Source organism: Notamacropus eugenii, chromosome 5 (assembly GCF_028372415.1).
Source record: "Notamacropus eugenii isolate mMacEug1 chromosome 5, mMacEug1.pri_v2, whole genome shotgun sequence".
NCBI classification, from domain to species: Eukaryota; Metazoa; Chordata; class Mammalia; order Diprotodontia; family Macropodidae; genus Notamacropus; species Notamacropus eugenii.
In genome coordinates, this window is record NC_092876.1 from 103112524 (window position 1) to 103137007 (window position 24484).

Below are 24484 nucleotides of genomic sequence, written 5' to 3' on the forward strand. Positions count from 1 at the left end.
ACATGCCATAATAAATTCAAGATGGATTATGAAACCTAAATATTCAAGGTTACCCTATATAAAAAGTGAGAAGAGAACCAGATCAAGTACATTTCACACTGTATAAAGGTGAGTTCTCAACAACAAAATCAGGCAATCACAAAAGATAATATAGATAATTTTGATTACATGAAATTGAGAAGCTTTTGCATGAATAAAATTAATGTAGTACAGATAGGAAGGAAAAATGTGGACTAGAGAAAAAACTTTGCATAAAATATCTTGGATAAGGGTTTAATCTTCAAGATATATATATAGAACTAATACAAATGTCTAAGACTGGAGTCATTCCTCAGAAGTCAAAGGATATGAACAATTAGTTCTCAAAAGAAGTGCTGACTATTAATAAACTTAGGAAAGATTGCTCTAAATAACTTATAATTAGAGAAATACTCTAAAGTTGCCCAGAAATTTGGCAAAGATAACGAAAGACATGACTAGTAATGATGGAGGTTAAAAAAAAAAACAAAAAAACCCTCACCACTGTGTAATAATAATGGCCAAACTTGGCCTTGGGAAGAATTGAGATGCACCCCCCTCCCTGGATGAGCTGGGAAACAATGCATATACACTGTCAGATTAAGCTGATATGTTAGTTAGCTTTACTAAACTGATTGCTCTTTCTTTTTTATTTTTTATTAGAAATGATGGCTCTCTTGATAGATAGGAGACAGAATATACTTTATCCAGTATAAAGCTTGCTTGTATATATTTACTTGCATGTTTTCTCTCCCATTAGAGGGTAAACCCCCTGAGAGCAGGGACTGTCTTTTGCCTCCTTTGTATCCCCAATGCTTAGCACAGTGAAGGACACACAGTAGAAGTTTAATAAATGTTGAAATGAAGGTGACGGAGATAAGGAGAAAAACGATGTCAATAAAAATTTACACCCTCCCCCAAAATGTCCAACACTCCAAAATAAAGTAACGGTGAATGGTATTTGTAAGCTTATTTTAGTATCACCCTTATCTATTCTCTTATCATTCCTCTCTAAGAAATTTGTTTTTATTGATAAAGATCCCTTATCTACCTATCCCCTCTTTATGTTCTCCGGAAAAGCTACCAATACACATTTGTTGACATGATCTTTTGAACATGACTCAAAAGCAGAATAAGATAGATTTTTCCATTCCTGAGACTCCAAGTTACATGTAACAATAGCGAACAAATACAACAGTCCAATGACTGTTCACACTCTTGGAAGAAACGCTGCCGTTCATCACTCTATTACTACAAAACTTAATTCGTTTGAAAAAGACCTGTGACCAAAACCCAGACTTCCAAATATAATACTTCATTCTGTAAAACGCCTTTCTTCGTTTGTCTATTTCAAGAGATGGCTCTAGTGTTCCCAGAATGTGGAGGACTATCGAGGTCATGGGATCCCAGATTTACAGCCGGAAGAGACGTCTATTAGACGTTATCAAAGTCAACCTCCAGGCCTCGGAAGTGAAGTGATTTTCCCTGGGTCACCAAGCTAGTAGTATCTGGGGGAGGGTCTGAACTTAGCCTTGCTGAATCTGTCACTTTATCCCTGGCATCACACACTGTCCACTGCTAACTCTAGTTTGATTTCCAAAATCAATATCTAACAGTATAAAAACATAAAAATACTAACAGCTAATACAATTAATAAGGAATAGAGAAGTAGGGGATAGTGTAGCTTATGACAGACCAACATAAATATGCATGTGTGAAAGTATATGTTTTTCATCCTAAATCCTCTATTATATTAATACTCTTTTTTAAAAAAACAACAGCCCATTCAGTTAACTGCTATCTACAGAACCACCACTCAGTTCCTGAGCTTCATGACCAAAATAGCAAGATGAATTTAACTAAACAATACACAGCCAAATCACATGTATGGTGAAGGAGGTCCAAAGCACTACCCCCCAAAAAAGATCTCACCCTAGTGATCCCAGCCAAGTCCTCACTGCCATTTTAGAATTATTCCTCCATTCTGAAGCACATCAAAATCACAGCAACTTTTTATCATTATTATCAATCAATTCCCTACAATTTAAGCCAGAAACAAATGGAAATGTTAGCAAAATCTAAGAAAACTCTAGCACCTGTATTTTGTTCTATAGGACCCTTTCCGTTAACAAATGATCCTTCATTTGTGAATGGAATCGATTCATATTTATTTTATTAACCACTATCAGCCTAGGGACACTGTATTAATCGTTCTGTCCCAACCTTTCACTAGCAAAGATAACACTTAAGAAATTTACAATCTGAAGACCGGAGGAGGAGGAGGGGAAGCAGCAGGGTTGGAGAGATACATAATGCTCAAATCATAACTATTTCAAGTAAAGGAATGGAAAGAAAGGAATTACAGGAGGAAAACAGAGTATGGAGTTTGAATGGAGAAAAAAATGTTTTAAGTATCTCTTTAACAGAAGTCACTTGTTTAAATAAAAATTGTAACTTTAAGCAGCTTCTGAGGCTGTATTGTAGCATTTTTTATTTAGCGGTTCACTTGCTACCTACCTGAGAACTAAAGAAATTTCTTGTACCCTCTAAGTACAACTGGTCTGTCCTAAGCATCAGACTTAAGATCCAAATAAGAAATTAATCAATGAAAAGCCCACAAAATAGGCTGATTTCCTTTATTTTAAACCCACTGGTTTTCTTTCTAAAATATTTAAGCAAAGTTTAAGCAAACTTTCTGATTTGTCAAATTTTGGGTTTTTAAAACAAATTCTGTAACAAATTAAACAGTGAGAATTATCAATGATGGCGCTTATTACAACTGGCCAACAGTCATGAACAGAAGCCAAACACTGCAGGTGATATAGAAATACACATCAATTCAGCAGCTCCTTTTGTTTATTTCTTTTCTTTTCCTGGGGAAAGGGAGGGAAGGGGAGAGGTGGAGAAGGAAAGGTGAGAGGGAGTCATTTTTTATATAGCACTCAGTACTAGAAAAGTCATCCCAAAAGATTTGAAAGAAATACTAAATTATTCCAGCTTTGCACACCAAAAACAAAACAAAACAAAAAAAAAATCAAAAGCCCCCCCCCCCCGAGGAAACTAGTACAAATACACACATACTTAAATCCAGATGCAAGAATATGAATTAAAGCAATGCATTACAATATTTTCAACACTGATTTTTTTCTTAACTCACTAAACACTTTCTGAGAATCAAGTCTTTTTGAAAAGAAGCATGCCCGTTTGACCACATCTAGCAGAAATCCAAGAATTAAAACCTCCTTTGTATATCCTAATCTCCCATTCCAATTTGACTTTTTCCTGTCTTCCTTCAACACTGGTTGAATGAGCCAAAATTCGAATTCCATGATATCACAGGAAGAAAATCACAGGGAATTCCAAATTGAAGGATGTCAAATCCCCTGGTGGGGCCTGCTGGATAGCAAAGGGCAAGCCTCACATTTGGCAGTGCTAGCTCTGTTTGGGGGACAGAAATACTATTCACATACTTATAGACAGGATGGGTACTCATAAATCTAAGGACTTCACTTCATTATCGGGGAGAGAGGCTATTAAAATTCAATGATGCTAAGTCTAAACATTTCTGCAGTTCTTTCAGGATGCAAGCTCATTTGCACAATAAATGTGGTCTAACAACTCACTACAGTCTTATCTGTTGGCAGAGCTGAAACTGTCAGTGATGGGCTAATGAAATTCTACCCACCTCAGTCAGCTCAGAGACTATGGCATGGGGGCATTTGGTAAACTGTTTCTGTTACATGGAACAATTTAACAGTGCTTGCTGATACTCATTGTCAATGATGGCATTTTATGTTAAAAATGTTTTTGGAAGAATACACACACATATATGCATATGTATATATACATTCGAAAAGTTTACTTGATAAAAGTCAATGCAGTTTTTTCAACAATTGTAGTCTGAAAGGCAGCCCTCAGAAACCATCCAGTAATTAAAAACCTGAGGACAAATGAGAGTAAAAAAAACCACACTTCTCAATTCCAAAATCCCAAGGTGCTTTCTAAGCAGTTAAGTATCGCAATTGAGCTTTATGAAAATAATAAGTCTAATACATTCCCAAAGGGCCAGAAAATTTTTTCATTTTTTTTTTTTTTTAGGAAAAGTGCAGTCTGAAACACAAATGGAAATGCAAATAAGAAACTTAAATGCAGCATTTTAAGACCTCAAAATCAGCCAATCAAGACTAAGAGAATCAGCACTCGTGCATTTGCATGACTAAACACAGTTTTATCCTTTTCTCATGTTTTACACAAACGCATGCAGCAGTTACAGTTAATCTGGGAACCATGACTTTCAAATGCGTTTTTCAATTGTGTGCATATTTTGACTACAAAGGAAATTAAGGATTTGTTGTTTGTATGAATATACTCAGTGTGCATTAATTCCTAAGACTGAAACCACTTTTACTGGTACAAAGTGTCCCTTCCCAACCACTGTATGCATTTAACGAAAGGCCTCTTAGAAATGGAAGTATGAAGTCCTCAAATTTATCCATATTTATTCCAATAATTGTCATTAATGATTCCAAACCTGCATCAATCCAAGTGTAGTTTAAGAAAATTTGGAGATAAGGAAGGGGACAGAGAATGAGAATAACTACATCACAACTATGTTTCTACGCTGACTGTTATATTCTTTCCACTATATTATAAATTACCCTATTTTCATCCCCATGGCAAAGAGAGCAAAGTCACCTTAAGGAATGCACTGGTATCAAGTGTAACCTTTAATATTCAAACCACTTCTTATTAAGCAATTTAAAACTCAACCAGGCTGAACAGATGATCTCCTGGAATATTTACTTTTGATTTGGGAGCAAAATTAGAGCTCTAGCTTGGAAAGAGAAGGTCAAGGCATTGGAGGATCATGGCGCCATCTTGAATATGACAAAAATAGGCTACATGAAACCAAACACCCAAGGTTAGAGATCATATCATTGTAATTATAATCATAGCTGATTTCTGTAAGAGTTTTAAAAAGCTTTATATACATCTCCTCATTTGATCAGATCAACTACTTATTAAATTTGGCTCCACAAGATCAGAGATTGTCTTAGTTAATATCTTTGTATCCACCCTTTCCCTTCCCCTTCTCCCTCATCAAGCACTACATTTTGTGCATAGTAGATACTTAATGTTTGTTGAATAAATGAATGAATGAGCTTTGATGATATTAGCACCAATCTGGTGTCAAAATATACTTGCTGCAGATGGTGGCTGTCATGCTTTTATAATTCCTTTTCATCTAAATTCAGCTGTAATTTAAAAAAAAGAAAAAGGAAACACAGCTTTTTGATGGAACTAAGAGCTAACATCACAGGGCCTAACTGGGCTCTTCAAAAAATACAAATAAAAGATCTTAAAGAGTTGGAAACAATACCTAAAAAAGTGCAGTATTGCTCTTTGTCTGGTGATAAATGTCAACTGTCAAGGTGAATAATGAGTTGAAGAAATTATATATAAATTGCTACATTTTGTGTATATCCTAAAAATTTAAGGGAGTTATTTTAACCCTGTATAGAATAAAGGAGAATTCTAAATGATGGTCTCAAATACTAGTTTGCTGTATTTTAGAAAAAGGGACTTAAATCAAAAGATCATCCATTAAAAATAGCACAACAGTTCTTATAAAACAAACCCCACTTTACTAAGTACTCATGGTCTGTTTTACACAACGACATGATGAGACAAGTGAACACCCTAAAAATGCTTCAATTTTAATTCAACTAACACTTCCTCAGCACCTTCCCAATAATCAACGTGGTGTAAGAGTCACAAGAAATACAAAGACAGTATGGAATAGCCCTTGGCTTCATAGATCCCACATTTTACTTGGGAGATACAACAACAAACAACAGGAACATAGGCTTAGAGCTGGAAAGCTGTCTCCCCCATTATGGGGGACACCATAAGCGCCTCAAAGGCAGTGTCTACTGTCTTTTGCCTTTCTTACTTATTCCCCAGCCCTTAATATCCCAGAAACCCTTTAGGTCTGGCATGAAGTAGTTGCTTAATAAATCCTAATTAAATCAAAAGAAGTGCAAGCCCCTTTGTACAGATCAGGAGACTGGGTTCCCCAGATATTCAATGATTTGTCCATGATCATACAGCTATTAACTGGAAAGCCAGGATTTGAACCCAAGAACTCTGATTCTACATATAGTGCTCCTTCCACTAAATCATACTATCTCACATACACAGGCAAGTAAATTCAAAGTAGTAAAAGTAATTTAAAGAGCAGTAACAACTGGGAGATCAGTAAAGACCACTGTATCAAATAAACATCCAAGACATGAAGGGGAATAAGGTTCCTCAATTCATAAATGGTGAAAGAATTTAAACGAGCAGCTCCAAAAAAATAGCAGACTACTAACAACCATAGGGAAAATTGTTCTCAATTACTTATAATAAAAAAATAAGTCAAAATGATAACTGGAGCTTCACCTCCCATCCAATAACTTGGCAAAGATGACTGAAGATGGAAATAGTGTTAGCAGGGCTGTAGAAAAACAGATTCATTCTTATACTAATGGTGGAACTATAAACTGGACCAATCATTCTGAAAAAAAATTTGGAATTATGTTCAAAAAATGACTGAAATCTCCATACATTTACAACTTTAACCTAACCACTACTAGGTATGTGCCCCCAAGAAAGTAAAAGAAGGAAAAGTCCCATATACATCAAACTATTCATCATACTTTTTATGGCACCAAAGACATGGAAACAATTCAGGAGTAGCTAGGCAAACTGATATATAAATGTGATAAAAATATTATTATACAATAGCAACAATGAATAGAAAGAATTCAGAGAAACATGAGAAGAACTATATTGGCATCACAGCTTTAGAACCGTAAGGGACCTCAGAGGTCAATCTTGTCCAACCCCTTCTCAGCAACTGAGACCCAAGTAGGTTAAATAATTTGCCCAAGACCACACTGGCACAAATATCAGGTCATCTGACTAAGGGGCAGGTGCTCTTTCCACTCTATTATGCTTCAGAGTGAAGTAAGCAAAACCAGGGAAACAATATACACAATGACTACAACAACGTAGGACAAAAAACCCACAACTGAACACTGTGTAAGAACGAAGAAAATGTGCCTCTCTTCCTTCTTCACAGAAAGGAGAGACTGTGTATGGAATATTTTATATACCGTGTCATGGTTAGTTAGTGTGTTGGCTGTTGCTTTTCCCCCTTTTTTAATTCTTTTTTAGAATGATTTCTTTTGGGGGGAAACAGAAATAAAGATGATGTAAAAACAAAAGACATCAATCTTTGACAGAATGACAGGAATTGCAAACATACTTCACCACACACAATCATCGCACATAAACTCTACAGCCACGCCACAAATACAACCCAAAGTGGTGCAGAAAAGTCCCAGGATAATAATCATCATCATTAATGATAATAAGTAGCATTAATTTATCACTTCAAGGCCTGCAAATAGCTCTATATATGTTAACTCATTTGATTCTCACAGCACCACTGAAGAGGTAGATCTCTTTATTACAGATGACGAAAGGTTCAGGGACTTGCACAGGGTTACATAGCCTTTAAGTATTTGAGGCAGAATTGGAACCCAGATATTCCTGACTAAATCCTTCACTCAACTCAGACTCCATAAGTAATGGTATCTTTGTACAATCCCGGCCAACATTTATGTGTAAATATATGAGTCATATATTTTATTCTTGTCATATAAATCTTCGGTGATTGCTCTACTTCTTACAATCATATCGCCTACTCACATTGGTGGAATCATAATAAATTGTTGATTTTTACCAAATTAAAGGAAACTAAGAACATCATTATATCATCATTGGCACAAAATTATGACTGCCAAAAAGATATTGAATGTGTGTTAATTTTCGTGTTATCTAACATGGGTACCACACCTGTACACAATACTATTGCTATTCAACAACGGCTAAAGTGTTTCAAAACAACCCAAACCAAATCAGAAATATGCAACTACCTCAAGAAGCTACCAAAGTATGAGCCTCTAGCTAAACCATATGCAAATTATTTCCTTTGACCCTGCTTCTAAGTAGTCAAATTATCAAAAATTCTTGACATTTACTTGCATAGATTATTCCCAAATAGTTACAGAGTTATTCTGTTTTCAAGCTTTGAAAAGTCATACTGGAGGGCTATTTAAAAGTTCCACAATCATGTGATACAGTACTGCTTTAAACTGCTTCCTTAAACTGGGTGAAAGGAAATCCAAATGAACTTTCTTTCAGAGAGGCAGAATGAGCTACAACATTCTCTTGACTACCCATCCTCAGTGAGCTACCAAATTATTCAGCACTTTTCAGCACTTGTGTTCTTTCCCTTTTCAAAAGATCATAGGTTTAGAGATGAAAAGGGGACCTACATTTCCTTTAAGAAGAGTCTACCCCACACACACACCCATTTTACAGATAGATAAACTGAGGCCCAGAGAAGTACCTTCCTCAAGGTTACACAGAGAGCAAATTATAGAATTAAAATCTGAACCAGGTCCTTTGATTCCAAATCCAGAGGTGTTTAGGACAGTGGCAGCTTTAGGGAAAAAAGGAAAAATCACAAGGATTCTCAGAGCCTAGCAAAGCTACATCTAGAGGGAAGCTCATGAGGATACTAGGAAGGAAGAAAAAGATCTCAAAAGCTAGGAGTCAGAAGTACCCCTACATGTTCTCTGCAACTGTGTCTGACCACCTCTGCACTCACCCCAAGGAAATGGGTATACAAAGAGAAAATGTTCCCTTAACATGGGAGGAGGGAGGTATGGTTTTTATTAAACACTGTTCTTGCTATACCTTCTTAGTAAATCCATTTTCTAAAAGCTAATGGAGTTGAACTGATTCTGATTAATAGAGGAGCATATCACATGGGGCTCACAGACTCCTGAAGGGAGTAGTACTCAGTCCCACTCTGACAACTCGGACCTCCAATGCAAATGAGAACTAGGAGAGAGTATGCCCAAAGAGGGCAAAACAAGGAAAAGGGGCAAAATTGAGGCCACCTGGGATGAGAGTAAGCTACTTATGTCTTTGCAAGGTACTATGCCACTGGGATTTTTTTTTCCATTTCAAATAAGGTGACTTTTATTTCCTCTTGCTCTTACAAATGACAAACTTTAGTCTCTTATTAAGTTTACAGATGAGAAAAATGATGCCCAGAGAGGGGGAAAAGAAGTGACTTCCTCAAAGTCACAGAGTGAGGCAGTGAAGAATCAAGAGCAGAAGCTGGGGCTTGTGCTCTTCAGTCCAGTGTCTCTCCCCTCTCCAATACCAGGCTGCCTGTTGCCTAAGCATCACCTGTATGGGCACAGCTTCTCATAATGTAATGATGGTAACAGCTCACATTTATGGGGCATCTGCCTAGTTTGTCTCTCAAAGTACTCTCACTGTCATCCCTGGGTTGGGATCACTCTTTTCAGTTTCCCTCAGCTATAGCTAAAATGTTATTTTGCTCCCAGGTGGACAAGTGGATTAAACCAACAATGTGATGTTCTCAATGACACAAAAGCAACAGAGAAACAATATGCTTCAAGGTTAACAAGTTAAAAAGAGAAAGCAGATAGGATGCATTTTAACCTTGATGTTCATCAAATATCTACTACACATTCAATTCCATTAAAAACATTACAAAATTAGAACCTATTTAACAGATATGTCAGCAATAAAGAAAACTCTGTTTATGTAAGAAATTATTTACAGTCAAATCACAAAAAATAAAGACTTTCCTTCTACCCTCTTCCCCCATCACAGATTTTCTCTAATCTGATTAACCAGAATAGCATCTTTGCAGCTGTTAAGGTCTTGTGTATATCATTAGGATCAGACCTGCAACTAAAGCTACAACTAGTACCACTGTAATTAAGACAAACATCATCTAGCAAAAAATCAAGTCAGAAACAGTAAGATTTCCTTAAAAAACAAAAAGCTGAAGACTTAAAGATGTACAGAAATAAGTCATACTGATGAAGAAGGCAGCATTGGAATTTCCATGAACAAATGAGATGTGTCAAAAAGGTAGGGCTTGCCAGAGATAATCACCACTTCCTGTGCAGACTGGTGAGCCACACCAGCTGTGCTCAGACATCCTGGGAGGCAGAAAAGGACTTGGCATCTCCTCTGAGAAGGTCTGAATGAAGTACAGGAGAGTCCTGAGAAGTTAAGGAACCTGAGGCAACACTGAGTGGCAGCCTGACTGCGCATCCACCTAGGCTCACACAGGGCCCTCCCTCAGGAAGATGGCGCAACTTCCCGATTGATTTCAAAATGTGAAGGTTAATGAGAGGAACTGAAAAAAGTCTCACTCCCAGATTGTGATTTCTTTCACTAAGGATAGCACAGGAAAATCTGAGAAGCTGATGTTATCAGTTGAACTGTAATCTTAGACTGCGTTCAACATTTAAGCAACACCTATATCCACATATGACATTCTCCCAAAAATGTAATTTGTCCAAAAGAAGAAATAGGAATGGAGTGGGGGAGAGGAGCCACAGAGCTAGAATTGCAATCCACAAACCGTGAAAAATGGGGAAAATTGAAGATTGGTTGCTTTCAGATTGAACATACTTTACTGGTTGGCTTGACTAGTCTGAGCTGGTATCAACCACAGTCATGCAGGTGTGATATTTTGGTTCAAAAGCTATTTTCTTCATGTAGAAGTTAATTACACGTTTGATAAAAACCTCAAGTAGTGAGCTATTCAGCCTATTTTTAATTTTTTTTTCAGGAGGGTTTATTTTTATGAAATAATGGTCTGTTACTACAGGTATTGAACATACCAGTAGCAAAGCTTTACTTACCAATTATAATACACACTTCACTCCATGTTACTTCTAAATGGCTCCACGCTATTTAAGAATCTGTGTTTGTGGCTTCTGAAAAACCACACCCTAGAATTTTCTTTGTATGCAGTCTTATAGTATATGATGAGTTAGTCATGGCTACTCCAATTATTCCCCAAGTAATCACTTGTATTTGGTATCAACTTTGGGTTCAGATCTTTCAAATTTAGTTTCTTCTGGTTAGTTGAAACTTACTATTAATGCATCTTATTCCTGCACTAAAAGGTATAGACTACTAAAGCAAGGATCCTTAATTTTTGCAGTGGTCCCCTATGGTAGTCTGGTGAACCCTTTTCAGGGAATTTTTTAAAATAATAAAATACATAGTATTACAAAGGCAACCAATTATATTGAAATGTTAACAGTTCATAGACCCCAGGATAAGAACTCCTGTCCTAAAGAGACTAAATAACCACAAAGTGTAACATTTAATAATAACCATAGAAGGCTCTTCAGAACCACATAAAAATGTCAGTTTATAATGATTTATTTCATAATGATGCTTTTGACCCAGCATAATTTTCCTATGATTACTTTAATATTTTTAATATTCAAATTTTGAATTTATTTTCTTTTCAAAGCAAAGTACATTTATAAGATCCTTTACAAAAGGAAGACACTGGTCTGGGATCAGGTACAAATACTGTTTCTGATACTGGCTTCAATATTCTAGAACTAACAAAGCAAGAATGAATTTTGTGATTACAAGTCTACAGGTAACATAAATTAAATCTGTACTGTTTTATCAAGTTCTACACATCAAGTTAGCACATGTTTTTTGAAATATTTGGCTTTGGGATGCATTTGTAAACACCTCTTAATTTAATAAATGTGTTTCTGAAAAACTAAGGACAACATACGTGTCAAATCTTATTTTCTCATTGATGTATTATAAAAATGTGTTTTTGTAGAAATATTTGTTTATGAAATGGAAGAATTAAAGAATATAAAACTTAGCACATTTTTAATCACATGAAGAAAAATATTACATTTCTGATGAAATTTTTAGGGCTGCTACTAAAATAATTTTCAAATTAAGAATCCTATTAAGGCTGAACATGTCTTACAAAGAAAGAAAACGATGCAGTACAGAAGACTTCATCCATGAAATAACAAATACTGCCTAAAATATATAGCTAGCTACTTCTGGTGATATATCTTATTCTCCTGCTTTACCTTCTTGAGAAGAAGAAGTAGGTCTTATTTAAATTTTTCATCTTCCTCCAGAACCTAGGAGGGTGCTCTCTATACACAGCAAATGCTTATGTCTGCTGTTTAATATGTGTAGGACATTTTTATTAGTCAAGTAAATTCTAACAAAATTTAATCCTGGTGACTTTAAAAACACTGTTCACTTTAACTTCTTCCCCATAAAAGACATTATCCAGGCACATTTCAGCATGGTATCCCGCTGACAACAAATGTTTTTGTACATACAGTTTGAGAGTTTACAAAGAGCTTTTCCTCATAACAACTCCATGAGGCAGGTAGGGTAAACATTATTATCTTCATTTTACCAGTGAGGAAATTAAGGTTCAGAAAACTGAGGTGACATGCCTATGATTACATAATGTTGTTGTGCTTCAGTCGTTTTTCAGTCATGTCCAACTCTTCGTGACCCCCCTTTGGGATTTTCCTGGCAAAGACACTGGAGTGGTCTGCCATTTCCTTCTCCAGCTCATTTTACAGATGAGGAACCAAGGCAAATAGGATTAAGTGACTTGCCCAGGGTCACACAGCTTGGAAGTGTCCAAGGCCAGATTTGAACTCAGGTCTTCCTGACACCAGACCCAGCACTTTATCCATCATACCACCTACTAAATGGGAGAACCAAGACCAACAGGTAGGTCTCCTGACTCCTACGGTAGAGATTTTCTTCTACAATGCTCAGCACTATTCCTGCCTTCAAAATACTTGCAATCTAGCTAAGACAAGACATGTATACGTGAGAAGTTAAAATAAACTGTAAGATGACAGGCCCCAAATAAAAGGGTCTGTAGGACTTCAAATAAGAGAGAGATCATTGTGAACTGGCATCATGAGGGGTCTTGAGTTGGGCAATGAGGAATAGAGGAAGAGGAGATTACTAAAAAGAAGCAGAGAGACAAGAGGTGGGGGAAGGAAAAGATGAGCATGGTATAACTAGGGGAAACTGAGGCTACAGTGATGATAATGGAAAATGGATAAAAGAAACATTATGAACGAAGAATCAGCAGAATCAGATCTCTTGAACATAGTGAGGAGAAAAGAAGAAATTGAAGTCAATTCCAAAGAATAAATATTTATCACATGGTTATGTCTCCAACGTGACTGGAAGATGATGGGGAACACTGACAGAAATGGGGAAGTTGGGAATTGGAGCCAGTTTTGAAAGGTGAATTCCAAGGTAAAACCAGAAGAGAAGGACAGGGATAAGGCCCAGAACTGTAATTTCATTAATACAGGGAACTCTCAGCTGAGGTAACTACCTCTACCAATGTAAGTCTGCACCTTTTCTGCAACTTAAGGTCTTAGAGACTTGCCTAATGTTCTAAGACGTCAAATGACTTAAGCTGGGTGACAAAGCCAGTATATGTCAAGAGATAGTAACTGAACTGAGGTCTTGTTGGCTTCAACGCCAGCTTTAACCACCACTACTACTATGTGATGCATCTATTTACACATAACATCCTAATGTAAAACTAAAGCAGGACTGAGAAGTGAGAGAGAGAGATTTGGGATTTATCTGTATAGAGGAGATAATCAAAGTCATTAGAAAGAATGAATTTTTTGAAGAAGGAAAATTTAGAAAAAGAAAAAAAAAAAGAGCCAAGCAATAGAGTCCCAGGGAATGAACACTGTTAAATGATAAAAGGAAGAAAAGAGGCCCAGAAATACATGAAAGAAAACCTGGATGGTGGCATAACACTGAGGGGCTACTTTAAGAATAAAAAGATGGTTAACAGTGGCAAATCCTGCAGAGAATCCAAGAAGGGATCACAGGAGTATTAGCTCGAGAAGACTAGTGCCTTCTAGGGTATAATTTCAGTAGAAAGGCTCAAAGTCAAACCAGAGGATTAAGTATTAAACTCCCTATCACCATCACAAATTCTGACTCTCAGACACCCTCATGATTTTTCTGAGTAATAAAATGCTTGAAACAGAGAACACCTGTTGAATATTTCTAATTTTTGAAATGTTAAGTGAAAATTTACTAAATGAACATGATGAAAACAAGAAACACTGGTATGTGATATTTTTGGTAACAGATTTCAATTCTTAATTATAGGCAGGCCTTAATTTATGTATATACAATTTATGTACATTCCTTCCTTGTAAGTGGCCAGCCAGGAATTTTCTTCAGCCAAATAGCTTATTGATGGCCACCCAGGAACGTAGCATCCTTGGATTGGCCACCCTGCATACCTCACTGCTGCCTCAGCTCCTCACCTATAATCTACACTCAAATCCTATTACTTACCTTGGTCCAGGGTCCAGGATGGGGTCTTTAGTGGTTGGAAGAGGAAAGAGAAGAGAGGTAAAGGTAAATCTCTAAGTCTACTCCCTTCAGTCTGATTCCTGAGCTCCAGCATCAGTTCCTTAGCAGATCCTAAACCAGGGGTGGGAAACCTGCGGCCCTAAGGCCACACATGGTCCTTAAATGCAACCCTCTGACTGAATCCAAAATTCACAGAACACCTGTCCTAAACCCTGCTCAACCCCCAAAAAAACACCTATATCCAGAGTATCTTTCTTAGAAGAAACTGAAAATCCTGTATTCTCTCAAAAGCCTTTACAATAGGAGGCTGGGCACAAGTAAAATCAACACTATGGATTAATTTGTGGATTAATTATGCACTACTAATTTTAAATTAACACCCACACACACCCACACACACACCCCCTTAAGCTCCTTGTCCTGTAAGGCTAGCCTATACCTGGGCTTTCCTCTGAAGTAGAGATGAATCTAACCCTGTCCTTCTCTATAGCAAGGTTTCTTATCCTTTCCTGGCAATCTAATGAAGCCAAAAGACTCTTTCTCAGAATAATGATTTTTTGCCTACATTCATAAGAAAGGCTAAACTTCAATTAGAGGTTGGTGGAAATAGAGATATAATTTTTTTCCTCATCTAAATTCAAAGGTTTATACATCCTTGAATCCTAGGTTAAGAACCCTAGCTATATGTCTAAAGGGGAGGGGGGAAGAGAAGGAGAGTAGGGGAAGCTTAGAAATTAGACTGAACCTCTTAGTATCTTTATTGTACCCAGGTACTAGCAAAAAGTCTTAGAAAAAAACTTGAAAAGAAGCTTCCTTCCAGGACACTAGAGTTTAGACAAGCTACACGTAATGGTGCTTTTTTTGTTGTTACTGCAGCGATCCAGGGAAGGAAGCAAATCCTCCTTAAAAACAATAAGCAATAGTAATAGAAATCCCTAATGCTAAGGATCGATCAGTTCAGTATCAGGCCATGTCTCCACAGGTTTACCCAGCAGGAAGACCTGGTCCTTCACAGCTCCTCACTGTCCAAACTGTGAAGCTCTTCTCCCTGTCCCTCACTCCTCCAAAACCCTGGCCTCATCTCATCTAAGGCCTTTAACTCCAGAGTTACCACCAGTGGTTCAGACCCAAGACAGCCCTCATCCCCTTTCCCTAGCAAGTGCTCCACATCCCAGAAAGCACTGCTGAGGCAAGGGAGGAGTAAGCCATCACAAGGGAAATTTGATTCAATTCAGGGAATAGCTGACATTTGATGTGTTCCTAGTTTCCCAAGTTAGAATTATGAACACTTTCCCACAGAAACATTGTTTAATGTCATGCTTAGGTTCTAGAATACTACATTTCAAGTACATTACAAGCTAAGTGTTTGCATGCCAACCTGGAAACTTAACATTGTTGCTATGAAAAAATGGAGGACAGAAAAGCTAGAGCATTTGAATGTCTGGGAAATTGAAAATCCCTAATGGATGCAACATGACTAATGTAACAATGTATTTGTAGAACCCATACAAGACTGCACACCATCTTGGGAAGGGAAAGGGGAGGAATGGAGAGAAAATCTAAGACTTATGGAAGTGATTGTAGAAAACTGAAAACAAATAAATTAATAATTTAAAAAAAAAAAAACAAAGAAAATCCCTAATGGGTAGTGGGTATTGACTATTGGTAAATCTGACTCCAGATTTTAAGGTACTTGATTCAACATCTCCAATCTTCTAAATATGCCTATTATAATGGAAAGAGCACAAGATTTGGAGCCAGGAGACCAGAGCTGTAATCTCCGTGTGACCTTAAACAAGTCACTTAACTACCTTGGCTTTCACTTTCCTAATTTGTAAAATGAGAAGGTTGGACTAGACATGATCTTTAAAGTAACTTCCAGATCCAAATACTATGGCTTTACAAGCCATGACAGAGAAGATTGGTATTGCCAGTAGAGGTGATTTAATCCTAAACATTCCCTGACCACGAAGGAGGTATTCTGGTGGCAGCTGTTAAGTCAGCCTAGAATGTACAACCAGGAGCGTATCACAATTAACCACAAAGAAAGAGTCCACATGAAGATAACAATGAGCCAAAGCTTGACCATCCTTACCACCTCTGCCCCCTACACTGGAGAAATGACAAGGACTGCTAAGAGAATTCAGCATTTTGAGTTCCTCAGGAGAAAAGCACTCTGAATATAATGTAAAGCAACAGTAGATCTTTTTCTATTATTCACAAACGAATGGTTTAAAGCTTGATTATCCTTGCTGCTACTTCCTCCTACAATGTTCGATAAACTAAGCAAATCCCACCTTCTGAGTTCCTGAGGAGAAAAGCATTCTGAAACTGCTAAAAGTAAAATACTAGAGCTTTTCCTTTTATCCACAAATGAACAGCTCAAAGCTTAACTGTCCTTGCTACCCCTGACTCCTACATTGAATAAATTATAAAAGCTGCTAAAAGAATCCAACACTGGCAGTTTCTTAGGAGAAAAGGCTTCTGAAAATAAAGTAATATTTATCTGCAAGGAGCTATCTGCCACTGAAAACTGTCAGACTGTTCAAGAAAGTTGAAGGTTGAACTTGAAGGGAGGAAACATAAAAAATAATAAATCATTTTTATAGAGCTTTAGGGCTTATTTAAAGTCCTTTCCTTACATCAAAGCTATGCAATAACAAATGTATATGATCCCTGTTTTATAGATGAGAAAACTGAGGCACATAAGAAGGTGAAATAACTTGCTTATGGGTTAGTTACACAGATTGTAAAGTAGTGGAATAAGGAACCCTAACAGTAGTACTGTTTCCAGTAAGACTGGTGTTTTTTTCCCTTATCAAGTATCCCCAAGAGAATCTGTTGGTCCTACAATTGCCTTTGATCCTTTAAAAAGGGAAGAAAAGAAGGGAGGGAGGAAGAGAGGAAGGAAGGAAGGAAGGAAGAAAGATAGAGAAAGAATTTTCTCATTTTCTTCTTCCCTTATCCTTGCCTAGGGACAGCAACAAGAGAAAGGAGAAAGGCTGCTGAACTGATGGATTTTGGATGAAAGCAGTCCATAAGATCTAAAGGAGGTCCCTCTGGTGGTGCAGTCAAGTCCCTGCAGGTTGCTTTGGTAAAGCAGAAAACAACATGATCAGCATCTCAGCCCGATTACCATGGCAGGAATTTCCTGATCCTCCACTATATCGTGACTGTCAGCCCCAACACCAGTGTGTGCCCTGGAAAACATCCAATATACCAAACTAGATCTCCACATTGCCTGCGCTTTCCCACCTGCAAACCCCTCTGGGAGGGATACCACCGTCCAATCTTGGTCAAAATCAGACCCATTCAAGGTAAAGTCCTGATCAAAGGCTACCTCCTCCAAGAAGCCTTTCTTGATTTTACGCAGACAGACAGACAGACACACACACACACACACATACACACGTAATTTCTGTGCACTGTTTACATTTCCCTCGTGGACTTTCTCTATAAATTGTTTTAAGAGTTATTTGTGCACATGTCTCCTGTACCCTAATATAAACTCCTTAAAGGTCTATTCATTCATACCACCAAACACAGTATAATACATATATCCAACAACTGTTTGTTGCACTGAAACAAATTAAAACCATCCTTGACACTATAAAATCATAGGGTACTCTCCAAAAAGTAGGCCAGGAAAATTACCATGATGCAAGTTTCTAGGCAGTTTCCAGAAACATGCAGACCTTTTCCTGCTGCATATTTCACTCTGAAAGTGCTAAAACTACAGATGGACCAACAAATCAGTGGGCAGATGCCTGGCTGCATTCTAGGGTAATTTAACATTTGGCAGAGCTTACAGTTAGGCAGGAATAAGGAAACCATAAGGATACAAAAAGAATTACAAAGCTCTCAACTTACTATAATAGGATCTATAGACCCCACCACTGCTTAGTCAACCTCTCTCACCCCCAACCAAACCCCTGGAATTTTCTATACCCTAATCTTAAATACAGAGCTAAGTCAAAGTCCATCAATGCTTAATCCTATTATACAGCCACCAAAGAAACATTAGTTCCTAATAGCTATACAATGGGTCTCAATTTTTTGAAGTGCTATTGAAAGAGAAATTGTGCTATATATTTATTGTCCCAAAGTTTTATTTTTTAAAAAGGATCTGTTAAAAATTCTAAGCATCACTGAAATCAAATCACATTTCTTGATAAGAAGTTGGCACAACTACACGCATGGAAAATATAATGGCTTGAACTAGTTCACTACGTACATAATTTTCAATCCATTCATTCATATTGAATTCCCTGTTGCCTACAACAACCCAACACATTTATCACTCCAGAGTCCCATCAAATGAATTTCCAAACTCAGGCAAATGTCAGGATGCATTATCCTGGCCTCCCAACCGAAATGAAGACAAAAATTTTTGAAGGTTGATTAATACTGCAAAACTCATTCCTTATTTTGTTAAAAAATAATTATATCTCTACACAAACTATAGATAGGGAAAGCTCCTCAAATCATCCAAATCGTTCTCATCAGAATTAACATTACAAGTCAAATATAGTGTCCCATCTTACATCTGCACTGAGACTTTTGGGACAGCATGTATACTGTGTAGCAAGCAGTTCCATCCTTCTATTCCTCCACTTGAGATCTACTAAATTAGCTCAATCTTCACAATCTCAGTGGCAAAAAGTGAATTTTCAAATGCAAATAAATAAAAATGGAAAATGCTTTTTTGATCAACACATCAAAGCTTTCAGACCTAATATCAGAAAGTCCATCTATCACAAAACAAATGCAATTCTTCCTGAAGGCATTAATTTTAACTTTTTAACACATTAAAAAAACACACCCTAGCTCTCAACATCACCTCTTGTTTCAAACTCACATCCATGAGTATAATAATTCTAGAATGCTTTCTTAAAATCACATGTGAGAAGGAAAATAAAGTTGTCACTGTTTACAAATACTGTACTCAGCTTAAAGGATCCATTAAGGATTAGCCTCTATGTCAGGTGTGACTTTATACCACCAATCCTGTGTGCGGTAGGGTAGGGTAAAGTAAGTTAAAAAGTAGTCTCTAAACTAATACACACAAAATGCCTACTTTCTCACACATATGATCACTACTTGAACTGCTGCAAATATGGGTGGCATCATTTTGGCAAGTGATGAGGTCAAAGTATAATTATTCACCAACATTATTAATAATACTTAACAGCTTTCCAACTAATGGAAATGATTTACATGGGATTTAACTTGGGGTTCAGGAGAAGCTTTGTGCACAAAAGTCAAGAAATTATAGCGACACACAAATTAATGCCAGTGATGAACATTAAATTATATAAAATATTTATTTCCAACATATTATCAGCAATTCTAAAGCATCTTAATAAGTCTGGAGTTGCTTGTCTTTTTTGGAGCAAGTCTATAATCTAAAGGGAACAAAATGACTTCACTTTATAGACCTTGAGAACAGGGGAGTCTTTCAGATCTGAGGGAAGCTTGGTTTTAACAAGTAACACATTTATGAAAGAGAGGGAGAAAACTTGTTTCTCTGCTGCTAAAATACCCTTTTACTCAAACTGAAAATGCACTAGATGTAATCTTACTTCTACCAACTGACTTTGATGACACCTGAAAGGTTTAGTCATTTGAAAATGATGGCCTATCTTGAACCAACCAAAAGAACCAGTTTCTTAAAACCTATATTTCATAAATGATTTCCTTAATGAAAGCATCTATATATCTTCTAGCTCTAGTAAAAGATTAAAATACACATTTTATACTCGTTTTAATAAATGCTTTGTGACATTAAGAAAATTTAAATCCCAAATAAAGTCCTACTCTACCTTTATAGAATGATACTGTAACAGTTTTAAACAAGTTGTTGCCATTCTCAAGGTCCAAAAAGAGTGGATTAAGTACACACTGTATTTTGAATGTCAACATAATGGGCTTTTGTTTCTTTTTAATAATTGCAAATATTCTCAACGACCACAGTGTATGATATTCAAGTAGGATTGTTAAATGAACACAAAAAAATGTTATTAAATCAAATTGTTTTTGAGGATAACCTAGATTATTTTAATGTAAAAGAACAGACGCCTTTCATAACTTTCTCATGAAAGGAAGGGTTATATATGAGGTGGTAAAATGATACAGAACACACCTTAAAGTAGCGTTTAAGGCATGTGATTATTTTCAAATCCAACACAATGAAAATTGTTAAGGAAACAAAACGAGTTACTTGAGGAAGAGCTTCCAAATAATGTTAAGTAGTTCGACCTTTTGGTCACACGTTAATTAACTACGTGTATGACCTTTATGTAAAACAACTTTGTTATAACAATTGCCCAACAAGTCTCAGCTCTGGTTATGCTGTGAACCTCAAAATGGGGGAGGGGGGGAGGGAAGGAGACTCAAGAGAAAGACTTTTGGTCACACTAGTGAACAACTGCTATGGTTTTCAACCCTTATGATACCATTAGAACTGGCTGTGAAGAAAGGACCGGCAGGACCACTGAGGGATGGTCCTCCCAGGTTTCTGCTTCCTCAAAAGTTGCTACCGCTTATCTCAGAAGCCTGATGCAGTAAGTGAATAAGTCCCATATTGAGTCTAAAGGACAGAATGGTCTAAAACACTGTTACACCCAATCCTCTTTTAAGGAAAACTTCAGAGCATTCTTTCATGCTACTCAATTTATTTCTACCTGGTCCCCACACTGTCCTGTAACAGAAAGGTCCCTGACACCGTACTTCAATGATGTATGGCCCAAGGTGAATTAAATTAAAACCTCAGTTCTTAATTAGAAGATTTATACATGAGGCCAGCCTAAGTCGGGAAGCGCTTCCATCTTTTCCTACCAACGCAATCACAGGCCCGGAGATTGCATTTATAACCCAAAAGGGTTTGTCAGATCTCGGGAAAAGGAACTGGCCCTTTAAAAATGCTGGCTTTCTTAGCTCAGTCCCTCTCCAGGCAACCACCCCTGAGGTCCCCTCCCTCTCACCCCACCCCCTCCAAAGTGTCACACTTGAACTTTAACTCAGCTAAAGCAGCTCAGCGCCCGTAAACCCCGCCAGCTGTGGCCGCCCCTTTGCACGTGTCGGATGAGCTATCCCGGGTTCTTTTAGCTGGTGCCCAGCCCCCTGAACCCGGGGTCACTTCTGATAAATCAAAACAAAACGAGTCCTGGGTCTTCCAAGAAAACTATAAGGCCCGGACCAAAACAGCTTCCTCAAGCTTCTTTTCCTCCACCTGCCTGTTCCACACTCCCCGAAGTCCAGCGCACGCACCTATACATACACATACACTCACCCTACACTACTCTCTCTGTCACATCACCCCTGTTTTGCTGCCCCTCTAGGTTTCAGGGGAAATGGCATCACGGCTCCGCACCAATTTATGGATTACACACTGCAGAGACTCCCGGGGCTTCCAGACCCTCCCCCTGCACTTCCCTAACAATATTAAAGAAGGAATCGTTGAATTTGGACTTGGAGGACGTGGGTTCAACTCCCGGCTCTTTCCCTTTAATATCTGCTCGACTTTGAGTTTCCTAGTCAGTAAAACGAAGGAGTTGGACTAAATGACCTCTAGGTCCCTTCCAGGTCTGAGTCTAAGATCGGATGACAAGGAAATGGGCCTGCTGCGTCAAGCCTTCTCTCGCTTTCCTGGTCCCGACCCCAGCATCCACTCCACATGTATCATCACTGCATATGTACCCGTCTTTATTCCCAAAGGATCCACTTGAAAGAGCCCCCCCAGCCAAAACACACACTCACAGACACGCACAGACACACACTTCCTGCAAATCTCAGAGTTAGCCCTATACGTACACTACTATAGAGTTCCCTGCAAACAAGGACCGGACACTGGTGGGGGGCAGCTAGCTCTACAGCTGCCCCTCCTCGTGGGTACAAACCCGCACGCCTAGCTCCCCGTAGCCTCCTCCTTCTTCCCACATCCCGGAGCTGGTGGTGACCACCGCGCACCACCGCATCACCCTCGTGGCTTCCCTTGGGCACCCTCCCCCCCACTCCAGGGGTGCGGGCTCGGACGGCCTCACCTTCCAGCCGGCAGAGCTGTTGCTGTCCCCCTTATCCTTGAAGTAGGGGACGCTCTTCACCATCCACTCGTAGATCTGGGACAGGGTGAGCCGCTTCTCGGCGGAGCTCTCGATGGCCTTGGTGATCAGGTCGGCGTAGGACAAGTTGCCCCAGGCGTTGCGGCGGGACGAGCTGCTCTTGCGGGGCTGGCCGGCCAGGGGCCCCGCCGAGGCCGGGGGCACGGGGGGGTGCTGCTGGAGGGGCCCGGGCTGCGGCTGCTGCTGCTGCTGCTGCTGCAGGCAGGTGGTCTCCGGACACTGGAAGTCCGCACAGAGTCCTCCCGCGGCCGCCGCCGCCGCCGCTGCCGCCGCCGCCGCCGCAGCAGCAGCCACGGCCGCGGCCGCCGCCGCCACGGGACCCGAGGGCTGCTCGAAGTCCTCGCTCTCCTCCAGAAGGCTCAGATTGCTGATGAAGTCCGAGCTGACAGCGGCCGAGGCGGCGGACGCGGCATCCCCGGGATTCCCTGCCCCGCCGCCGCCGGAGGGGGCCGGACTGGAGGTGGCCGAAGTCGACTGGTTAAACTCCGGTCTGGGAAGGGGCCAAGTGCACGACCGAGGCCGCGGCAGAGGCTCGAAGTCCGGGTCGATCTCCACCACCTGAGGCGCTTCGGCCATGGTGACCCCCTCCCCTCCCCCCGGCCACAAGAGAGCGAAAAGGAGAGAAACCAGAGGAAGGGGTGGGGGAGGGGACTTCTCCGGAGTTAAATGCTGGGCTGGGGGTGGGGGAGGGGAAAGCGGGGGTGGGAAGGGGGGCGTAGAGAGAAGCAGGGGAGCTGGGCAGGGGGAGAGAAACCAGAACTTAACTTCGTGGGCTTATGAATTAATGCCTGCGCTTCCCCCGAGCTGCTGCTGCCGCGGCTCCGGCGGCCGCAGTGGCAATGGCAGTGGCAGTGGCCGCCGGACAGCAGGTTCGATTCGGCCCGGAGCTAAAAAGGGGCAGAATCCGCCGCCGAGGCGTCCAGCGGGCGAGCGCGGACGGCGGCGGCTGGGCGGGGGCCGCGGCCGTGCCTCCACGGCTCGCGCGGGTCAGCGGAGGCGGCCGCTGCGGCTGCTGCTCGGGCTCCTGCTGCCTGTTGAATGTGGCGGCGGCTGGCTGAGGGAGCAGCAGCAACTCGCCGGCCCACACCAGACTTACGGGATCTACTACCACCACCCAGCCGCGGGGCGGAGTCCCGGCGAGCTCCCGCCCCCCCGGCTGAGTGGCTGCTGCGCCGCAGCCAATGGGAGCGCGCGCGCTGCTCGGCAAACGCCTGGCTTGTCAATTTCGCGGGGCTCCTGTTCCAAGGGGAGGAGGAGGCAGTGGCTCAGTTTGGGGGGTGGGGGAGGTGGGGAGGAGGAGGTTTTCGTGGTTTCTCTTTTTTTTTTTGGATCCTTATTTTTCTGGTAATTCTCGAGTGTGTTTCTGTGAGACTGTGTTTTGATTTCGGCGAGGTAAATCCGCGTGGAGGCGGCGACCGCCGTTTGTTTACTACGGAGCCGAGGAGAAGCCTGGGAGGGACCCGAAGTCGCGGAGATGTGGAGCCTCTGGGGCGGATCGTGCAGCCGCCGCGGGGGTCCTCCCCAAACCTCGCCCTGCCTCTTCGTTCTTGGGGTGCTCAGAGGATGGGGAACCCCCGGGGGCAGGCGGCGGCGTGTGCGTGCAAGGTCTACAGGAATTCTAAGCGCTTTAGAAAAACTAGCGTGGAGAGAAAAGAAATGTCGTGAATTTTTGTGCAATCACCTATTTCGAGCCCCACGCGGAATTACTTCGGTGGGATGCTGAAGTCAGGCGTTCTCTCTCTCTCTCTCTCTCTCTCTCTCTCTCTCTCTCTCTCTCTCTCTCTCTCTCTCTCTCTCTCTCTCTCTCGCTGCTTCTACAACCTCCCCCATACCTACCCCGGCCACGTGCAGAACTCCGAGACTTAGCCTTGATGCCGAGGACTGACTGACAGCTCCATTAAGCAGGGCCAGCCTCCCCTCCTCCCCCTTTCTGCTTCCCTCCCTCTCCGTGAATCCTTTCCATTTCCTCCAGGAACCTAACCACCCACCTGGCAGCTGCAGCCTAAGCAGAAACT

General features: G+C 40.2%; 1 protein-coding gene across 1 annotated transcript in view; it reads right to left on the bottom strand.

Moving 5' to 3' along the window:
• The window catches only part of FOXO1 (forkhead box O1), a 115947-nt gene extending 92498 nt beyond the window's left edge, over nt 1-23449 (bottom strand). The window contains exon 1 of the mRNA XM_072610442.1: nt 22392-23449. Coding sequence (XP_072466543.1) covers nt 22392-23045 — 654 coding nt within the window. The 5' untranslated portion in view covers nt 23046-23449. The remainder of the gene's footprint in view (nt 1-22391) is intronic.
• Nucleotides 23450-24484: the final 1035 nt, after the last annotated feature.